The 20,387-nt window shown below is 31.5% G+C and overlaps 2 protein-coding genes across 2 annotated transcripts; both read left to right on the top strand.

The window, feature by feature from the left end:
• Positions 1-4,528: 4,528 nt before the first annotated feature.
• On the top strand, positions 4,529-8,705 carry LOC107629481 (uncharacterized). Its single transcript, XM_016332288.3, has 5 exons — positions 4,529-4,774; positions 5,672-5,738; positions 6,233-6,637; positions 7,232-7,575; positions 7,915-8,705. The coding sequence occupies exons 1-5, from the start codon at positions 4,673-4,675 to the stop codon at positions 8,128-8,130; spliced, it is 1,134 nt and encodes a 377-aa protein (XP_016187774.1). The 5' UTR covers positions 4,529-4,672; the 3' UTR covers positions 8,131-8,705.
• A 5,695-nt stretch (positions 8,706-14,400) lies between these two features.
• On the top strand, positions 14,401-18,361 carry LOC107632444 (uncharacterized). Its single transcript, XM_016336124.3, has 2 exons — positions 14,401-16,888; positions 17,765-18,361. Exons 1-2 carry the CDS (start codon positions 14,578-14,580, stop codon positions 18,352-18,354), a joined length of 2,901 nt encoding a protein of 966 aa, XP_016191610.1. The 5' UTR covers positions 14,401-14,577; the 3' UTR covers positions 18,355-18,361.
• The last annotated feature ends 2,026 nt before the right edge of the window (positions 18,362-20,387 follow it).

The raw sequence follows: 20,387 nt of genomic DNA, 5'->3' as shown, positions 1-20,387 counted from the left end.
CATGTCAGAAATCTTTAAAGGATACGGAGGAGGCAGCCAAGGATCCTCAAAGGTTCGGATATTCTCTCCAGTACCCACAGCCCAATTAAGACCTTTTTCAACAATCTTTCGGCCTTCCAGTATGCTCCTCCATCCCCAAGAAGGTAAGACTCCAATTTCTGCCGTTATAGCATTACCATTGCTAAAGTATTTACCTCTTAGGATTTTGGATAATAAGGAAGTAGGCTGTGTTACAAGTCGCCAAAACTGTTTGCCTAAAAGCGCCAGATTTGGATTCTGAGATCTTTAAATCCAAGGCCTCATTCTTTTCGTGGGTGAGTCATAGTGTCCCAGCTAATCCAAGCCATCCGCCTTTCAGAACCTTTTTGTCCCACCAGAACTGAGAAAGTAGAGAGTGAATTTCTGAGATTAAACCATCAGACAACTTGAAGCAAGACAATGTATAAATAGGAATAGCTTCTCCCACTGCCTTAAGCAATATGTGTCTACCACCTGACGATAGAAGATTGCGCTTCCACCCTTGGATTCTTTTCCGAACCTTTTCTTTGATCATACTAAAAGAAGCCTTTTTCGATTTAGAGACTGTAGAAGGTAAACCAAGGTATTTATCCTGAGCCCCAATATGATTAATATTCATAGAGTTAGCCAGTAGTGTACGAGTAGTGGAGGGAGTGTTGTGGCTAAAGAATACAGCAGATTTATTAAGATTTACCCTCTGGCCACTGATGCTTTCATAAGAATTCAATAAATGCAGGATATTTGAACATGCTTCAGGATTAGCCTTACAGAATAAGATGGAATCATCAGCAAAGAGGAGGTGGTTGACCTTGGGACATCGCCTATGTATCTGAAGACCTTGAATTAGTCTGTTTTGTTCTGCCTTGTGTAGCAAGAAGGAGAGACCTTCTGCACAGAAAAGAAAAAGATAGGGAGATAGAGGATCTCCTTGTCGAATACCTCTATTTGGTTTGAAGAAACCATGAGGTTGTCCTTCCACAATAACAGAATAAGAAACAGTTGTCACTAATTATCGAATCCACATAATCCACCGGGAGTCAAAACCAAACTTCTCCAATATAAATCAAAGAAAGTGCCATTCCACCCTATCATATGCCTTACTCATATCTAGTTTTGGCGCCATTTCATTTTCGAGTCCCCTTTTTTTGTTCTTCAAGTAATGCATACACTCGTGAGCAATTAGGATATTATCAGAGATTAATCTGTCTTTAATAAAAGCACTCTGCGTAGGGCTAATTAGTCTATTCATCATACCCTGAAGTCTATGTACAAATACTTTGGAGATAATCTTGTAAATACTTTGGGCTAATTAGGAATGATTGTGAGTTGCAACCTTAACAATAATTGAATTATATTAAACTATTTTTGGTGTATAATGTAAATTAAAAATTAGTTATTAAATTAATTATTTGTGTAAATATATGTTAATTCTAAAATATGTATTAAAAATATATGAAATAATGCATGTAGTTATATATAAAGATGTGAGCGACTGATATTTTGTGTATGTATAATATTTTTTTGTTGCAATTTTGACACTAAAAAAGATAATTATAGCAATTATTATATATATAGTAGGGTTATTTTGTAATTAAAATGTTAACTTTAGTCTATTTTAGTTAAGATATTAACTCTTATTGAGTTAAATTAACTCAAACTAAAATTAAACATTCAATTAAAATATGTCACGTCATAGAGGATAATTTACATGTTGCTTTAGAGGGAGTTGGGTAGAAGTTACCATATTTTATTATCTCCCAAATTTATTAGTCTTTAAAATATTATGGTCTTGATATTTTTTGTTAATATTAACTAATATTTGGTCAATATTTTATTTTTGTACTATTATATAATTTAAAATTTAAAATTTAAAATTTATTACTTAAAATTCAGAATATCAACTAAATATTAGTCAAAAATAATATATTTTATTAGTCATATACCATCACTTTTTATAATAATCATTAATTCGTTAATGCATGTGTGTACGACTAGTTAAAGTAACACATATATTTAGTCCATTAATAAAGTATTTTGAATTTGATTCTTAAAAATAGAGAAATTTTTTGTTGGAAGGCTAATGAGGTAATAATGCTCCCTTTAATTGAAAATCATAAATTGATGAACTAGATCAGTCAAATTCTTAATGGCAGAGTTTAATTTACTAAATCATCAATTGGTCTTATTACCTAAATATATAATTAACAAAAATATTATATATAGACTAAAAATCAACCACCACCCTAATATTGCCTGCATCTACATATTTGTAGATACATTATTGTAAATACGTTCTGAATATTTATTGCTTGCAATTAATTGACCTAGTAATATTTTATAATAATTCAACAAAAAAGAAAAAAGAGACCAAAGCACATGTAGGTACATTTCGTGTTAGGCATGGCATTCCAGCTTTATTCCAAGAGGTGCCACATCCAATTGTGTATAAAAATAATTTATACACGTATTTAGGATGTCAATCGGGCAGGGTGGGGAAATAATTGTCTCATCTCTGTTTTTTGTATTTTTCGCAATTTTTTGTGGGGCCCCATTCTCCATCTCCTTATGTTTAATATTTATATGAAAATTATAATAAAAATATAAAAAAACAAAAAAATAAACTACAAAATATTATTATTACAAGCCACATATATCAAATAATGTGTTCATTAATTTTTTAATTTATTGCAAAAAATATCTAAATTATAATATTAATAATACATCACAGAGTTATTATTATTAATGTATTAATTGTATTTTGATTTTTATTATTTATATATTTAAAAATTATATTAAGAATTATTTATTTCGTTTTATAATAAATAATATTTTAAATATGAATAATTTATTAAAAAAAAAACAATATTAATATAATGAATTAAAAAAATTCGAAAAGAGATATTATATCAACTTTTTAGAATAAAATAAATCTCTAAACCAATTTAAAAACAATTAGGTCTCTGCTCAATTATATTACCTAACAAATTAACATTTGACAGAAAAGATAGGAACTGAAGTGAACTAATTAATCTCAATTAATAATGTACGGAATTTTGTTTTTACCATTTTAAGAAGGCCAAAATTGATATATAAAATTATTATTGATTGAATAGTTGTTATATTCGAATTAATTATAAGAAATGGTTTATTTGATAAACTAATCTCAATATAATTAAGATATTCCCATGTTGAATAAGGTGTTACATAGCACTTGCACCTGAACTTTTGCAGAAATTGCACTCGCAGTTTTGTAAAATCAAACTCGTCCTATATAGATGTTCAAATCATATTGTAAGTTCAACAAAATTATTAACTCATTCGTCCTATATAGATGTTCAAAAATTTGTTGAGAATGGTATGTAAAAAATAAAAAATGAGGAACACCCTGATACTTGATTAAACAACGGATAATTGAGCTGACTATTCGACTTGTCAAGTTTATTCTTTTTCTCTCTAATTTTTTTTTTTTGGTATACATTGGGGGCGAGGCCCTTCTCTTTTTCTATTTCTTATAAATTTACGACTCTTATAAAAACTATAGCCCACTTCAGTTTTTGGTTATTTTTTTTTTGGGTCATGAAAAGGCCCCTGTTGACTTATAAGCTTTTGCCCTAATCCATGCTTTTCGTTTGGGCCATTACTATTAAAAATATTATTAAAAATAGAGAAAAATGAAATAATTTTATTATTTATATTTTTCAAATATATACTATAGAGTTTTTTTTAGGACAAAAAAAGAAGAGTATATTGAGTGTTTTATTTTGTTTTCTTAAATTACACAGAAAGAAAATCTTAAATACTCAAGCATAGTTGCTTTCAATTTTTTTTTATAACATTTTTCTAATAAAATAATTAATTACTAAAATAATATATATTTTTATAATAATTAATTAGCGACTCATTTTTTATATTTAATCAATATTTATAAATAAAAAACTTTAAATTACAAATTGAATGTAATGAAAAGAAAATTGTTTAATGAAATTTTGTTCCTTTCATTTCACTTTTTTTTTAAATATTAAAAAAATTTTGCATTAACATTTTTGCCCCTAAAAAAAATTATATATTAAGATTTTTAAATTTTATAAAAATAAGAGATGTATATCCTTCTATCACATATTTAAAGACTTATTTATCCAAAAAAAAATAATAGATTTAAGTAAGATAAGAATTTATGTGTTTTACTTTTATAAAGTTCTGAAACTTAATATAATAAAATTATTTGAGTATATATATATATATATATATTTTTTTTTTTTTTTTGTTTTAATTTCAAAGCTAAATCTGTTGCTAAAAAAACAAAAAGAAAGAATAAAAAATGTGGAATATGTTGGAGGGTTCATCATCCAAAACCAGAAAGAGAAGCCAAATCGGTTCAACACAGAAACACATCACGCTCTCTTCACTCTCCACTCTTGAGCTCAAATTCAAACGCCGAATATAATATAATATGGTATATATAATATTATTTAATTATTATCACTAATTCACATTAATATTAATTTAATATTAATATTCCCCCAAAAATCATCAAATATGGGTTGATGTTCGTTCAGGAATTGTTCTTCTCAGGTTGAGCTTAATTCGAAGCTACTACAGCTTCTACAATCACACTAACTAACATATCATTAATATAATTATTATTATTGTTTTTATGATTATGATTATGGGAAACAGTAGCAGAATTGGTTCATCATTTTCTTCTTGCTTAGTGGCTCCTCTTCCTTACCCTTTTAACCGTACAACACTTTTCCAGGTACGTTTTTATATCAATCACCCCTAATTATGACCTGTGTTAATTTGTTTTATTAATTAATTTCATGTTTAGGGTGTAATTATTTGTATCCATTTTCGTTCCATGAAAACTTAGTGCTTGGATTGACTAATAGTTACTTGAATAGGGTTATGTATGTATGGCTTATGCATTTGTTGATTAGGGTTATGCTTTTGCATGAGGTAGTGTGCAATTTGGCCCTCATTTGGTGATAGCTATTCTTAGTGTTAGGGCTCAAAAGAAAAAATTGAAAGAGGAAAAAGCTGCTACCTAACTTATCTCGTGTGTTTAGCTAGCTGCTGTCTCCAATTTGATGGTTTTAGTGTTGTTATGATGACACACTCGATGGTAAGAGCGCCCTAGGAGCATCCAAGAATTTCTCCCTAGTTTTAAGCCTTGATTGATTTCAACTATATACAACTTATTGGATTTAGATAGACAGCTTTTGGTTTTAGAGGACACTTCGAATCTGTTGGATTTCGGTTAGTATTGGATTAAGACTGGATAGGGTTTCGCTGCTGAATTTTCGTTCATCAGTAGAACTTGGACGAAAGTGGAAGATATGTAATCTATTTGGTCGCAATTCACTTGGTCAAATGGATGTATGCATTCCAATAGTGACTGTATATATAATTATTTTTCTTCAATATGGTGATGATAGGCATGACATGTATAAATCTCAACGATGTCTACTTAGAGCTTTCTATATATTTAAACTACTAATCAAGCAATTGGGTAACTTGCTTTGCTACTTTAGTAACTCACTCTTGCTATCTTCTAGTTAAACTTCATTTCATTATCCTGTTCTGCTTCATTATCTTCGAGTATTGCTTGATTTACTCTTCAACTTGTGTGGCTTTCTTTTCATTCTATATTCAGTTGAGATTATCACAAGGGTTGTTTGTCAACAAGCAAACTGCTTCCCAGCTGCAAATATATGCTAAAGGTAGCTTGCTTATCTATTCGGTGATTCATGAATCTCTGCATTCTGCAGTAGGCTTCTGTCAGCTGCCTTTTCTTCATCTTTTAGAGATATGACTGTTACAAGTTATTCCTTAGATAAGTCAGTTAGCTGTAAATGGCTGTACAACTTTAAACTTTGGTCCATGTGCTGATTAGATCTTGGGGTTGAAAAGTGCAAATGACCCCTGAACTTCACACTTCAGTGAAAATTCCCTCCAGTAAGAACTGTTAATCATGGTATTATTGGAGGTTTTAATGCTGAAAGGGCTTTACATGTGCATATTTCATGAGAGTTCCATCAGATATTTAATTGTTTGCTTAATGGAGGGAATCCTTTGGCACAAAGTGTGAAGTTCATAAGTCTAATTTGTACCTGCATCAGCGCAAATGATGTTATTTAGGGGTTTCCTGACATGTATGAAATCCTCTGGATGTGTTCTCAGTTAACGTTCTTTTTTGTATTTCTATCATGGTTAGACAAATCATGCCAGTTCAAGTTTATATATGGAATTCCAAAGTTAAAGGCAAGGTTCCAGAAACAGCATAATGCTCTCTCTGTTGTCTCTGAGGATCAACCACAAAGCACTGAGCTTGATGAAGCTGCTTTAGTTCCAGAAAGCGAAGATGCTATTGCTGAAGACATATCTACCATTGGCAACTCATCTTTTAATTTATTGGGAAGTGATGGAAAACCAGGCTTTATATCATTCTATAACCGTCCATATGGAAAAGACAAGGAGACACTATCGTCAAAATCAGAAAAGAGTCAAAATAGCATCTTGTGGTTTGTGGGTCCTGCGGTCCTTGTTGCTTCTTTCATTTTTCCTTCACTCTATTTGCGCAAAGTGCTCTCCATCATTTTCGAAGACTCTTTGTTAACAGGTAAAGTTTCGATGGAAGAAAGCCTCTCTGTTGTTTTTGTTCATTGTATGTGTTTTGATGATGCATTGTTTTGTCTTCACTCTGCAATACTGTTCTTGCATTTGGATGTAGTTCATATTAAGTAACTTATTGAACCGATGTGGGTAATATGTGCCATCTGCTGGTGAAGAAACCTGTGGAGTGAAGGGGAACTAATTTCATTTGGGGTATTTAGTAATTGGATATTGCTAGGGGAGCATTTTAGACTTTCTGAACGTGGATATGCTGCTCATCGAATAATTTGGAATTATTGTTTCTCGATATAAAATCAATTAACAATAGTCATTGGACTGAAAAGGAGACTTAATTAAACCACAAGCATAATTCATCATGAATTTTGGGCTGAAGTTGATAAAACTTTTACAAATATTGAACCTGGTTTAGAAATTCAATTTTTTAGTCCGAGTAGCGGGGAAAAGCCTGACTTAGTAGTTGTAGTAATTCTTGGGGTCTGCATGTATAATTGCTTGCTTGAAATCTTTTTAGTTCTCTTTCTTTCTTTCTTTATACATATTTGGCTCTCTTCTCTGAACTGACTGCTTTCTTCATCTACAGATTTCCTCATATTATTCTTCACAGAAGCAATTTTCTATTGTGGTGTTGCGGTATATCTTTATCTACTAGATCGATTAAGGAGACCCATGCAACAAGAAACCGCTACAACCAGTCGAGATACTCTGCCTTCTCAGTTGGGACATCGCGTCTCTTCTGTTGCTACCCTGGTGCTTAGTCTCGTAATTCCTATGGTCACTATGGGTTTGGTCTGGCCGTGGACTGGTCCTGCTGCATCCGCAACTCTTGCTCCATACCTGGTTGGTATAGTTGTCCAATTTGCATTTGAACAGTATGCAAGATATCGAAAATCACGTTCATGGTCTGCTATTCCATTAATCTTCCAAGTAAGTACAATCCAATTCCATGCTGATCAAATTATGTATTTTTGTCCTCCTCGTAAAGTGTAATCACAAAAAGATTAATTTATCCAGCCACCCTTTTCCTTATAGAGTTTTGCCTGCCTAATTGATACACTAAATTAGCATTTTGATTCTCTAGGTCTTCTTAATTGGACGAATCGACTAAAAATTTCACTTGATGAGTCATGTATGAATAAGGAACTAAAGACTATGCCTAGATTCAGTGAGATAAATCTGGTGCATCTGATACTGAGATAACTCAATGATACAGATCTTAATGCAAATTTACATCAACAACTTCTACTAATAGATTGTTATTGACAGGTGTATAGATTGCACCAACTAAATAGAGCAGCACAACTGGTGACTGCTTTATCATTTACAGTTAGAGGAGCTGAGATGACCTCACACAACATGGCTATAAATAACTCTCTGGGTACCCTTTTGAATGTCCTACAATTCCTTGGTGTGATTTGCATTTGGTCCCTGTCAAGCTTCCTCATGAGATTTATACCTCCTGCTTCCACCGCGGCGCAGTAAAAGTAAACAATTTCCTTGTAAAGTTTGTTTACAACTTGGAATTGATCCTCTCATGTTGATTTTTCATACGAACTTCCATGTGTAATCTCTCACCTTTCATTCTGCTTGTCAAGTGTTTTGTATTGATTCCTCATTTTAAATGAAGGGTAAAAGATCACACCTAACAACGTTATGTGAAAAATCAACCTAAGAAAATCCGTTTCCCATGGATCAAGGCACCTCTTACCTTCAACAAAATGCTAAAATCTAATTGAACATTTATACACGAATCCTCTTGACTCATCCAGAATAAATTTGAGGTTGCAAGATATTGCAAATGAGGGCTCACAATACAGAAGAAGCAAACAGGAGGAAGAAACATTTGTAGAATTGTAGTTATGCTTTTGCATATCATGTTTTATATTAAGTACTATGCCTTGGTAGATATTCATTTTGGGAATAAGATCACAATGTATTTTAATTAGGGTGCCTATTCACATGAAGATGTTTTTATATAAAGATGATAAATACAGATTATATTAAGTAATTTAGTCAAATATATCAAATAATCTAATAAATTAATAATTCACGAGTTATCATTCCCACATGAAGAAGTCGTCTTCAATTAATTCAGTTCATTATTTACTATGATCTTGGGAGTTAAAGTGGTGCAAGGTGGTAATTTTTTGTATTTTCACCTTCAAATCAATATTAACTAAATCTATGAATAATCGAAAGAAATTAATGTATTTTTGTTAGATGTGTAACAGCCATTATATGAAAATCAAAGCATCCGTGTGTGCTCAGTTTTGTATTTTTTGTAAAAAGTGCAAAGATATTCAAATGTTTATACACCCCAGCGTTTTCCAACAAAAGGTTATAATTTGTATACCAAACTTAAACCTTAATAATAAATTATAAGCTATGTAAATCAATTTGGGTTATTCGAGCAGTCACCTCACTCGTTCACTTAAATAAGTGTAGGGGAATTCGAATCTCGCTTTGTGTATACTTAGATCCGCGAAGAATTAGTCTTTAGTTTGTCGGGTCGGAGATACCGAAGGCATCAACCATCAAGAGGCTTTCGGTGGCCAGCATGGTGAAGTAATTTGTGCATACTAGCCATTAATAAAAAGCACTTTGTTAGCATGTGTTGATGTGTATATAACTACATATGAAGATCATAGTGATAATATAAGCACTCGCCATTGTATCCCAAAAATGTGGAAGCACTAAGTTACTAGTGCTTCACGTCGACATTATTTATTTGTACTTACATATCTTACAATATCATAAATAAATAGTTTTCATTTTGTACATCTACAACTACAATACGTGTATACAATATTTTTTTTTTCATGACTAGGACTTTAGCAAACTCTACTGAATATTCATCATTATTTTTATGAGTTGCTTGTTCTTGCTTTAGAAATATTGAGCCAAGATGGTGATAGCACTGAAATATGAAAGATTACGTGCCTTGTTTTTGTGTGATTGGTTAACATATATATAGAATCTTCATAAAAATAAAAAGTAAAAACTAATTTCATGCGGATGCAAATTATTTTTCATTAAACAAAAGTCAATTAGGCAAAAACATCTTGTCAAACAATTTTAAGGTACGTTTGGTTTGTGTTTTTATTTTCTGTTTTTATTTTTAGTATTTTTTGTTTTCTAAAATAAAAAAAAAAAGTAAAAATAATCAAATTTTGTTTTCTATTTTTAGCTCCTGTTTTTACTTTTTCTTTTACGAAATCTAAAAAACAAAAACATTAAAAATAAAAAATTAAAAACAGAAAATGAAACATAAACCAAACACACCCTTAAATTTTTAACCAACACCACATTCTCTAGTCTATTACTCTATTTCATTTCATTCAATAGTTGAATGTTAGCTAAATCAAACATATGCTATAGTAACTAACTTATTTTGGTCACGACTCAAAGACAAAGTAATCTTTTGAATCGCATTACGATTATGATTATCATTGGTATAACATACCTAATTTATAGATGGATTTTTTTCGTTTTAGTTCGGTTTTCTTAATTTTAACAGTAATTATTTAAATTAGTTTTTGAGATTTTTAAATTGGATACTTTAATCTCTCGAATTTTAAAATAGACAAAACAATTCTCAATGTTTACTTTCATTTGACAATATAATCCCTAACTGCTCAACAGAATGTTAACTCACACACGTTATCGTTAATTAAGTGTTTATATGTGCAAGATGGACAAATTAGTTTACATAATGAAATATAAAACAGTTCTCGAAATGTTTAAAAAATCTCAAAACAATTATTTCGATAATCAAAACAGTCCCTCACATACTAGAATAGCAATATTTATTTTGTTTTTTACAATGAGTTGACAAACAACTTTTTATTATTAGACGAGTATCGAAATCATAAAAAGTGCAAACAATATATCTCATTTAAATTAGAGTAATTATCCAAATCAGTTCATGAGATTTTTAAAATTGAACATTTTAATCTCTTAAAATTTAAAATATATAGACAATTTTTAACATTTATTTTCGTTAGACAATATAGATTCTCTCTAATTTAATTTGAAAAGTGAGGTACAAATAAGTTTCTAAAAATTTTAAAAATTTCAAATAGTTCTTAAAAAATTTTAAAAATTTTAAAACAGTCATTTCGATTAAATGAACCAAATTTAAAATAATTAGGACTGTTTTGTGTATTTTAAAACTTATAAAACTAAATTGTCCGATATTAAAAACCTCAAAATTAATTTGGATAATTACTCTTTAAATTAAGTGCTGGTAATACACTAAACCTCAAATAGTTTTAACACTCATTAACTTGTAACCTCAAGTTATTGTGCTTGTTTTCTCCTATGTTTAGTTATCATATTTAACATCGAATTAAGGAGGAAGAAAAAACACAACCACCTAGTAAGCTGCAACAAGACATGACGCCACAAAACAAATCTAATCTAAGATAAAGGATATGTTCTGAAATCTCAATCTAATCTAAGATAAAGGATATTCTTCTACGTTATTGTACGTTTTACTGTTCTTGTTCTACGTCTCATTTTACAGTTTATAATGTTCTACTTGTTCTAGGTTATTCTTGGTTCTATGTTACACTGTTCTTGTTGTTCTAGCTATCACTGTTCTTGTTGTTCTAGTTATACTGGTAACTGATTTTTGGGGGTATATTCAGTAGTTTGGTGGGTGTATATGGAGTAATTTGTTGGATGTATATGGCATAAATTGTTGGGTGTATATTTCTGAACTTATATTGTAATAGTCAGCAGTTGCAACTGTTTTTATATTTGTTTGTTCATGGGTGTATATTGCTTGACCTTGTAAATTATTGCATGTTTGAGTGATATCTGAATGATATATATGGATGTATCTGACTTATATCTATAGGTGTATTTTTCATTTTAGAAAAAATGGCAGCGAAAAACCAACCTGAAAAAAATGTAAGAACAAATATTTGTCTTAGATGAAATCAGTTTTATATAATAGAAATATATCTGACTATAATTTTGTTTTTGTTTACAGCAAACAAAAGACCTTAAGTGTGCAAACAAAAGACTTTAAGTGTGCAACACATCTATTAAGTGAAAAATTCATAATCATGAGTGAGGAGAAGAAGACGATTATCTAGGGACACTTAAGAATGTGATGTGCTTCACACGTGGATAAAGCAAACACAAGTTAACCAAGGAAAGCAATAAACTAGCATAATGTAAAATTCATAATATTATGGTGATTCAACTTTCTCATATATAATGATGAATTCATACTCACTTTCTCAGATACCATTATGCACGCTTGTAATCTTAGGCTCTTATTGCCTTTTCTTTCTTTGTGGATATTGATAACTCTAAAAGCTTCTTTTCACACTAAGGTGACAGTAATTGGACAGGTTCATGCATGTTATACAAATATTAACATATTTGGAGTTACAATTTCGCATCCATTAGACGACATAATCTCAGGCCTGCTACACATACAAGCAATAAGGCCTTACAAGTGATACAAGCCCCCAGCTCACAAACATTCCACACGCGCATTGAATTATATTGAATGGAGCATAACATTCACGCGCCCCACTCGCGCTTCGCGAAAACCACTCCTTAATGGCGCACTCTTTCACTTTCCCAAGCAATTCGAAAAAAACACAACCGTTCTATTTTCGAGCAACACTACAAACGGCAGAGATATCACTCGTCGCTAAGATTCGAAAATTCCATCAACACAACATAGAACTTTCGATCGAGAATCTCCAGAAAACACAAAGTTATAATATTGAAGGTACGTTACGTTACTATTTTAGTCATCCTGTATATTTTCCACATTTCGAAATTGAAGAACTAGGTTTTACTGTTCTTCTATGTTATTGTACGTTTTACTGTTCTTGTTCTACGTCTCATTTTACAGTTTATAATGTTCTACTTGTTCTAGGTTATTCTTGGTTCTATGTTACACTGTTCTTGTTGTTCTAGTTATACTGGTAACTGATTTTTGGGGGTATATTCGGTAGTTTGGTGGCTGTATATGGAGTAATTTGTTGGGTGTATATGGCATAAATTGTTGGGTGTATATTTCTGAACTGTTATATTGTAATAGTCAGCAGTTACAACTGTTCTTATATTTGCTTGTCCATGGGTGTATATTGCTTGACCTTGTAATGTTGCTTGACCTTGTAAATTATTGCATATTTGAGTGATATCTGAATGATATATATGAGTGTATCTGACTCATATCTATCGGTGTATCTAACTCATATCTATGGGTGTAACTGACTCATATTTATGGTGTATCTTACTGATGTCTATGGGTGTATTTTTCATTTCAGAAAAAATGGCAGCGAAAAACCAACCTGAAAAAAATGTAAGAACAAATATTTGTCTTAGATGAAATCAGTTTTATATAATAGAAATATATCTGACTATAATTTTGTTTTTGTTTACAGCAAACAAAAGACTTTAAGTGTGCAACACATCTGTTAAGTGAGAAATTCAGAATCATGAGTGAGGAGAAGAAGACGATTATTATGAATTTGAGATTCGGTGGCTTGTATGCAGAGCTTTTCTGATAAAAATATTATTCGTACATCAAATATTTTTTTATATTTGTATAGAGAGCCACTTAAATAAAGACATCTAAAACGATTTTTTTTAGATATTTTTTAGTAATTAAAATTTAACACATATAATCGATTAAACCGTATTATTTTCATCAAAATTAAGCCAGACAAATTAATTTGACCGAAAAAATAGTGAATCAAATCTTAAACTAATCTAAATTAATATTATTTTTTTATAAAAAATGACTACAATATTCTTATTATAGAAAATGACTAAAATACTCCTATTATATATATTAATTTTGAGAATCCTAAATTCGAATCCTTTACTTCTCTGCCATCATAGGGTTATAATTTAGAGTTTTCAAAATTAATATATATATATATATAATAGGAGTATTTTAGTTATTTTTTATAATAAAAATATTGTAGTCATTTTTTATAAAAAAAAATATTAGTTTAGACCGTTCAAGATTTAATTTACAATTTTTTCCGTCAAATTAATTTGTTTGACCTAATTTTAATAAAAATAACACGATTTAATCAATTATATGTGTTAAATTTAAATTACTAAAAAATATCTTTAAAAAAACGTTTTAAACATCTTTATCTAAGTCGGTCCTTATATAAATATACGGTTGTTATTAATTAATAAGACGAAGAAAATCTACGTTGATTGTTATTAAAATACTGGTGTTAAAATAGTGTGTATTATAAAAAAAATATATATATATATATATATAAATGTAGCAAAATTGTAACCAACTTATGCATATTGGGTTGACAATTTTGTAGTAGAATTGACCATAGCACTTGCAATCCTGTTGACTTACGACAAAACTTCTTTTCAATACATTTAAGAATTTGTATTATGATTTTTTTTCCTTAAAAAAGCAATATTAGTAGAAGGATAGAAAGTGACCTCATTATGATGTCACCTTTTTCTATTATGCACGAGTGCACCATTAATGAAAAACACCATATCCTATGCTTTAAAATTTAATTACACATGCCACAAAGTAAAATATTTTATTTGTTGCCAATACTGGAAAAGATGAAAAAGTTGTTGAAACTCAAAAGGTGCAAAGGTATCTACACTTTAATCAGATAAATTGTAAGTTGAACAAGTTCATAATCTACCATATCTGCAAAAAACTCAAAACTCTATTTTCACACTTAGCATGGCTACTCTTCCACTAGAACTACTATTCGTTTGATTATGATCTTACATCTTATTATAGAATTTCATGTACAATTGTTGCTTATTGCTTCTTCCTTCATTTTCTATTCTTTTCTTGCTACTTTCCTTCCCTGCTTCTCAGAATTTGAGCCTTTGTTGATTCTTTTTTGCCTCTCAGAGCTTACCCTTTGGACCATTTTATCAGTTTCTTAAATCCTTAGCATGAAACTCAAATTGGTCCAATCCAAAATGGATTCCATTTTCATGTGCCATTGTTTTCTATTGTTTACCATATTGCAAACAGTTTTTGTTACAACTCTTGCAGATAGTGAAAGAGATTCCTATTGGCTTCTGAGAATCAAATCAGAACTTGTTGATCCATTAGAAGTCATGAGAAACTGGTCTCCAAGAACAAATCTGTGTAGCTGGAATGGATTAACATGTGAAGAAGTGGATGATAATGATGATGATGAGACACATGTTGTAGGCTTGAATCTTTCTAGCTCGGGAATTTCAGGTTCTATCTCTGTTGATTTCAGCAACCTCATTCATCTTCAAGAGCTTGATTTGTCTTCGAATTCTCTCACCGGATGCATCCCTTCTGAGCTTGGTAATCTTCAAAATCTAAGTACATTGCTACTTTACTCAAACAATCTATCTTGTAAAATTCCTGCAGAGATAGGTAATTTGAACAAGTTGCAAGTTCTTAGACTTGGAGATAACATGCTGAAAGGCGAAATTCCGAATAGCATTGGAAAATTGAGTGAGTTGAAAGTGTTGGGACTGGCCAATTGCGACCTTAACGGAAGCATACCAACTGAGATTGGTAACTTGAAGCATCTAACAACACTTGATTTGCAGGTTAACAGTCTTAGTGGCATCATACCCCAAGAGATTCAAGCTTGTGAAGAGCTCGAAAATTTCGCAGCATCGAACAACATGCTTGAAGGAGAGATACCCTTTTCTATAGGGTCACTCAAAACATTGAAGATTCTGAATTTGGCTAATAACAGTTTATCTGGTTCAATCCCTTCATCATTGAGTAGTCTTTCAAACTTGACATACCTGAATTTGCTTGGAAACAAATTGAATGGCGAAATTCCTTCGGAAGTCAATGGTTTGAGCCGGCTGCAGAAGCTTGACTTGTCCAGAAATAACCTCTCTGGATCACTGACACTCCTTAACAGCAAACTACAGAATCTTGTAACTATGGTTCTGTCGGATAATGCTTTAACAGGTAGTATCCCAAGTGGCTTCTGCTTCAGAGGTTCAAAACTTGAGCAGTTGTTCGTGGCAAGGAACGAGCTATCTGGGAAGTTTCCATTGGAGATACTCAACTGCTCCTCAATTCAACAGTTAGATCTTTCGGATAATCGCTTCAACAGAGAACTTCCCTCTGATTTGGACAAACTACAGAACCTCACAGATCTTGTGTTGAATAACAACAGTTTCACCGGTTCTCTGCCTCGAGAAATCGGAAATATTAGTACGTTACAAGGTCTTTTCTTGTTTGGCAACTTCTTCACAGGAAGAATTCCAGATGAAATTGGAAGACTACAGAGATTGAACACCATTTACATTTATGATAATCAGATGAATGGACCTATACCAAAAGAGTTAACAAACTGCACAAGCCTAAGGGAAATAGACTTCTTTGGAAATCAATTTTCTGGGAACATACCAGAGAATATTGGTAAGCTTAAGGACTTAGTTGTTCTCCATTTAAGGCAGAATGAGTTTTCAGGTCCAATTCCTTCAAGCATGGGACACTGTAAGATGCTACAGTTGTTGGCATTAGCAGATAACAGGTTTTCAGGTTCAATACCTTCCACATTCAGTTACCTTTCAGAACTTAGTACCATTACCCTTTACAATAACTCATTTGAAGGACCTCTTCCTAATTCACTCTTTCTTCTCATGAACCTAAAGATCATTAATTTCTCACACAACAAGTTCAGTGGAAGTTTGTTTCCTCTCACTGGCTCAAATTCTCTCACTGTTTTGGACTTAACCAACAACAGCTTCTCGGGTCCAGTCCCTTCTAGTCTAGCAGAGTCGTCGAACCTCGTTCGTATCCGGCTCGCGCAGAATTGCCTTACAGGAAGCATTCCTTCTGAATTAGGCAAGCTTTCAGCTCTCAACTTTCTTGATCTGTCATTCAACAATTTAACAGGGGATGTGCCACCACAACTCTCACTGTGTCATAATATCGAACACCTTCTGCTCAATAATAACAGATTCACTGGTCAAATATCTTCATGGTTGGGAAAACTGAAAGAACTTGGTGAATTAGACCTCTCATTCAATGACTTCCATGGCAAGGTACCTAATGAGATTGGTGAATGCTCAAATCTACTTAAGCTTTCTCTCCATCACAACAATCTCTCAGGTGAAATCCCTCATGAAATTGGAAACCTCACTTCTCTCAATGTCTTGAACTTGCAAAGTAATAGCCTCTCTGGCCTCATTCCATCAACAATTCAGCATTGCACAAAGCTTTATGAGCTAAGGCTCTCACACAACTTCTTAACTGGTATGTTATACTAAGATTCTTCTTCTATACATTTTTCATTTTCAATAACATATTCTTATGCTTAACATAAAATATTTAGTAATAACTCAAATCAGCTCCTAACAAAGTTTTAGTCAAACAATTTAGTCTTCAACAAATCGGTCTTTATATCAGATTGTTCGTCTATAAAAAGGAATTGATCTGAGAATTTTAAAAATTTTTAAAAACTATCATATCTTTAACATAATCTTTTGAGTCTTCCAATGTATCATTTCTAAGTCCAATAGAATTTATAAATATATGAAAAAATTCCATCAAATAGAGATCTTTTCTTTCGATGGTTAATATAATATATAAGAACCACTCGTGTGAAGAGTACTACATCCTTGATATTTGATTTGTCTAACTTTTTAGACAAAATTTAACATGAGAATTAATGTCTTAAAAGATTAAAAACTGATTTGTTAATTAAAATTCGTTGAGGATTAAATTGTTCGACTAAAAACTCTTTGAGAATGGATTTAGGATACTATTCTAAAATTATACCTTTTATCGTTACGTATCTAATATTTGTACATGTGTTGATGTGACATATTAGATAATTTTACAAAAAATTCCAGTCAAATATAATTTTTTTCTTCGACTATCTTTTAATTGTGAATATATAAGAACTACTACTACAAAGAATACTACATTCCTAATATCTTATTTATCCTAACATTTTAGACAAAATTTAATATGAGAATTAATGCGTCCAACAAAATAAAAAATTAAAAACTGATTTATTAATTAAAATTTGTTGAGAGTTAAATTGTCAAACTAAAAACGAATTTAGGACATTACTCTAAAATGATATATTGTAAGGAATTATATGTATATTGTTGATATGCATATTAGGTAATATACCATTTGAGCTAGGAGGGGTAACTGAGCTGCAAGTAATATTGGACCTAAGCAGAAACCAATTTTCTGGGGTGATTCCATCATCCATTGGAAACCTAATGAAGCTTGAAAGACTTGATCTTTCTTTCAATGAACTTGAAGGTGAAGTTCCTCCTTCACTTGGCAAACTCACAAGCCTCCATGTTTTGAACCTCTCAAACAACCACCTTCATGGCAAGATTCCTTCAACATTTTCACAGTTTCCAATGAGTTCATTCCTCAACAATGATGCCAACTTGTGTGGACCACCATTATTGGTTTCTTGCACAGAATCTTCTAGTGAGAAAATTCAGATGTCAAACACAGAAGTGGCAGCAATAATAGTTGCCATTGTTTTTACTTCAACATTGATATGCTTAGTGATGTTATATTTGATGTTGAGAATCTGGTGCAATTGGAGAAAAGTAGCTATTGTTTCAAGTGAAGAAGTTGATGAGAATCATAAGAAGGAAGAGAGCATTAGATTCTGCTTTTCTGATCATAACACAAAGAATGGAGAGTATTTGAATATGAACTCCAATGATGCTACCTCTCTTTCATTTTAGTCTCCAAAAAAATAGTGTTTTTAAGTTCCTTTAATTAGTTCATCTCTTTTTATTTCTTTGTTTTTAGTTCTGTTTATGTAAATTTTGATCTCTTTAAATAGTCTAAAATATATTTATATAAATATCAAAAAACAAATATTTTTAGTTTTGCAGACATTTTTTTAATATAATATCAATTAGTTGATAAATTCAAAAATTTTTAAAATATAATATGATAACAATTTCTATCCTGCCTATTTAATTTGGCAAAAAGCGTGAGCCCTATCTATGAGATATTAAACGTATAATATTCATATATACTTAGAGTTATTTTGAATCTAAAATGTACATTCCTATCATTTAGTTGGAATAAGACAATTTTTGCGTATCTCTCTATAGTCTTCTTTAATATATGTATAAATATTTATTGACTTAAACCAACTTAAAGATGAATGAAATAAAATTTCATAAAATATGGAAATAAAAACAAATTTTTAATATATTACCTTTTTTATATGAAGATAATTTTGTAAATATAAGTATATAACTAAATTTTATATTTAATTACTCTCTTTGTTTTTATAATAAATTCATAATCATATTATGTAGGGTTAAGTACGATTTTGATTCCTAACGTAGAGGTCGAAAATTTATTTCGTCCCCAGTATTTTTTTCGGAGTGAACTACCAACCCAGCCTCTGTCCATTCCAAGAATGGCAACGCGACCCCTCAAAATGAAATCAACCCATTTCGGTCCTTGTCTCCTAATTCCATCACACAACGCGGTCCCTGTGCGTTATTCTCCGGCGAGACTTGACGAAAAAGGCTGAGCTGTCACGTTTGAGCGTGACCTGTCACATGAGTTGGATGACGTGTTTATTCAGTGCCTAGGTGGACAAGTTCAAATGGACAGGGGCTAAGTTGTCCAACGCCTTCACCCTAAAAATAACGTCGTTCGCACAGAAATTAACGTTTCAGTTGCTTTTGAAACGTTGTGTTTCCATAAAACCCCATCGTCCAGCCTTCACATTTACAAAAAAACCTAGCAGAGGCATGAGCAGCAGTAAGGAACCAGCGTCGAGTTCCATTGATGGGAGTGGAAGAGAAGTTTTTAAAGAGGAAGGCAAAAGTGCTCTAAGCGTATGTGCAGGAAGTGTTGGTGCGTCGAAGAAGAAGAAGAAGTTCATTGCTCCACGATGCCGTTGTGGGGCGCATGCGATACTATTTCTCTCCTCAACATAACTAAACCCTAACAAGTTATTTTATGGATGTCCATACTTCAAGGTAATCTGAAATTTAATTTAAGTTTCTTTGATTTTAACTCCATGTGACATCTTCTTAGCTGTGGATATATTCTACAGATTTCAACACCGCATTGCAAATTTTTTACATGGTTGGATAATTATGTTGCATCATTTGAAGAGTTACCCAGAAATTCTCCTTTTATTGAGGTTGGAAGCTAGATCAAAGTCAGATACCTGATGTTGCTATTGTTGATGCTGAAAAACTCAGGAAACTAGAGGGTTGAGTTACTGGGTTAGAGTTGGAAACTAAAAATTGTAATACCAATAGTGGTACTAGCTGTGTTAGTGTTAAAGCTATGGTTATTGCTTTTGTATTTGGAATTGTGATATCTAAATTTGTTTAAGACATTTGGCTAGCAGGAAACCTTATGTGATACTAGGTTTAAAGTGTATGTTGTTTTAAAAAGTGTATGTTGTTTAACTTTTAATTTGTGTTATTAACTTCAGAAGTATGTATGTTGTTTCAGATGAGATAATGATTTGATTCAATGAAAATGGTCTGTTACTACTTTGATACATTCTAGGAGCATGTAGTAACACAAATTAATCAATGGAAAATATTGGATAAACAAACCAAAAAGATGCTTTATATAAACCATGTACACAAAACAACCAATCTTGTCCTTGTTTAGCATGAGAAAGGGACAACATATAGCCCTTTAACAACAAAAAGAAGGCCAACATGTAGTCTTGAACCCAAAACATCTTCCAATTCAGTCTAGTAGAGTTTTAAACTAACTTAAACATGCA

The sequence above is a fragment of the Arachis ipaensis genome, chromosome B3 (assembly GCF_059453495.1).
Source record: "Arachis ipaensis isolate K30076 ecotype BB chromosome B3, ASM5945349v1, whole genome shotgun sequence".
Taxonomy (NCBI): Eukaryota; Viridiplantae; Streptophyta; class Magnoliopsida; order Fabales; family Fabaceae; genus Arachis; species Arachis ipaensis.
This window is presented reverse-complemented; position numbering and strand designations above follow the sequence as displayed.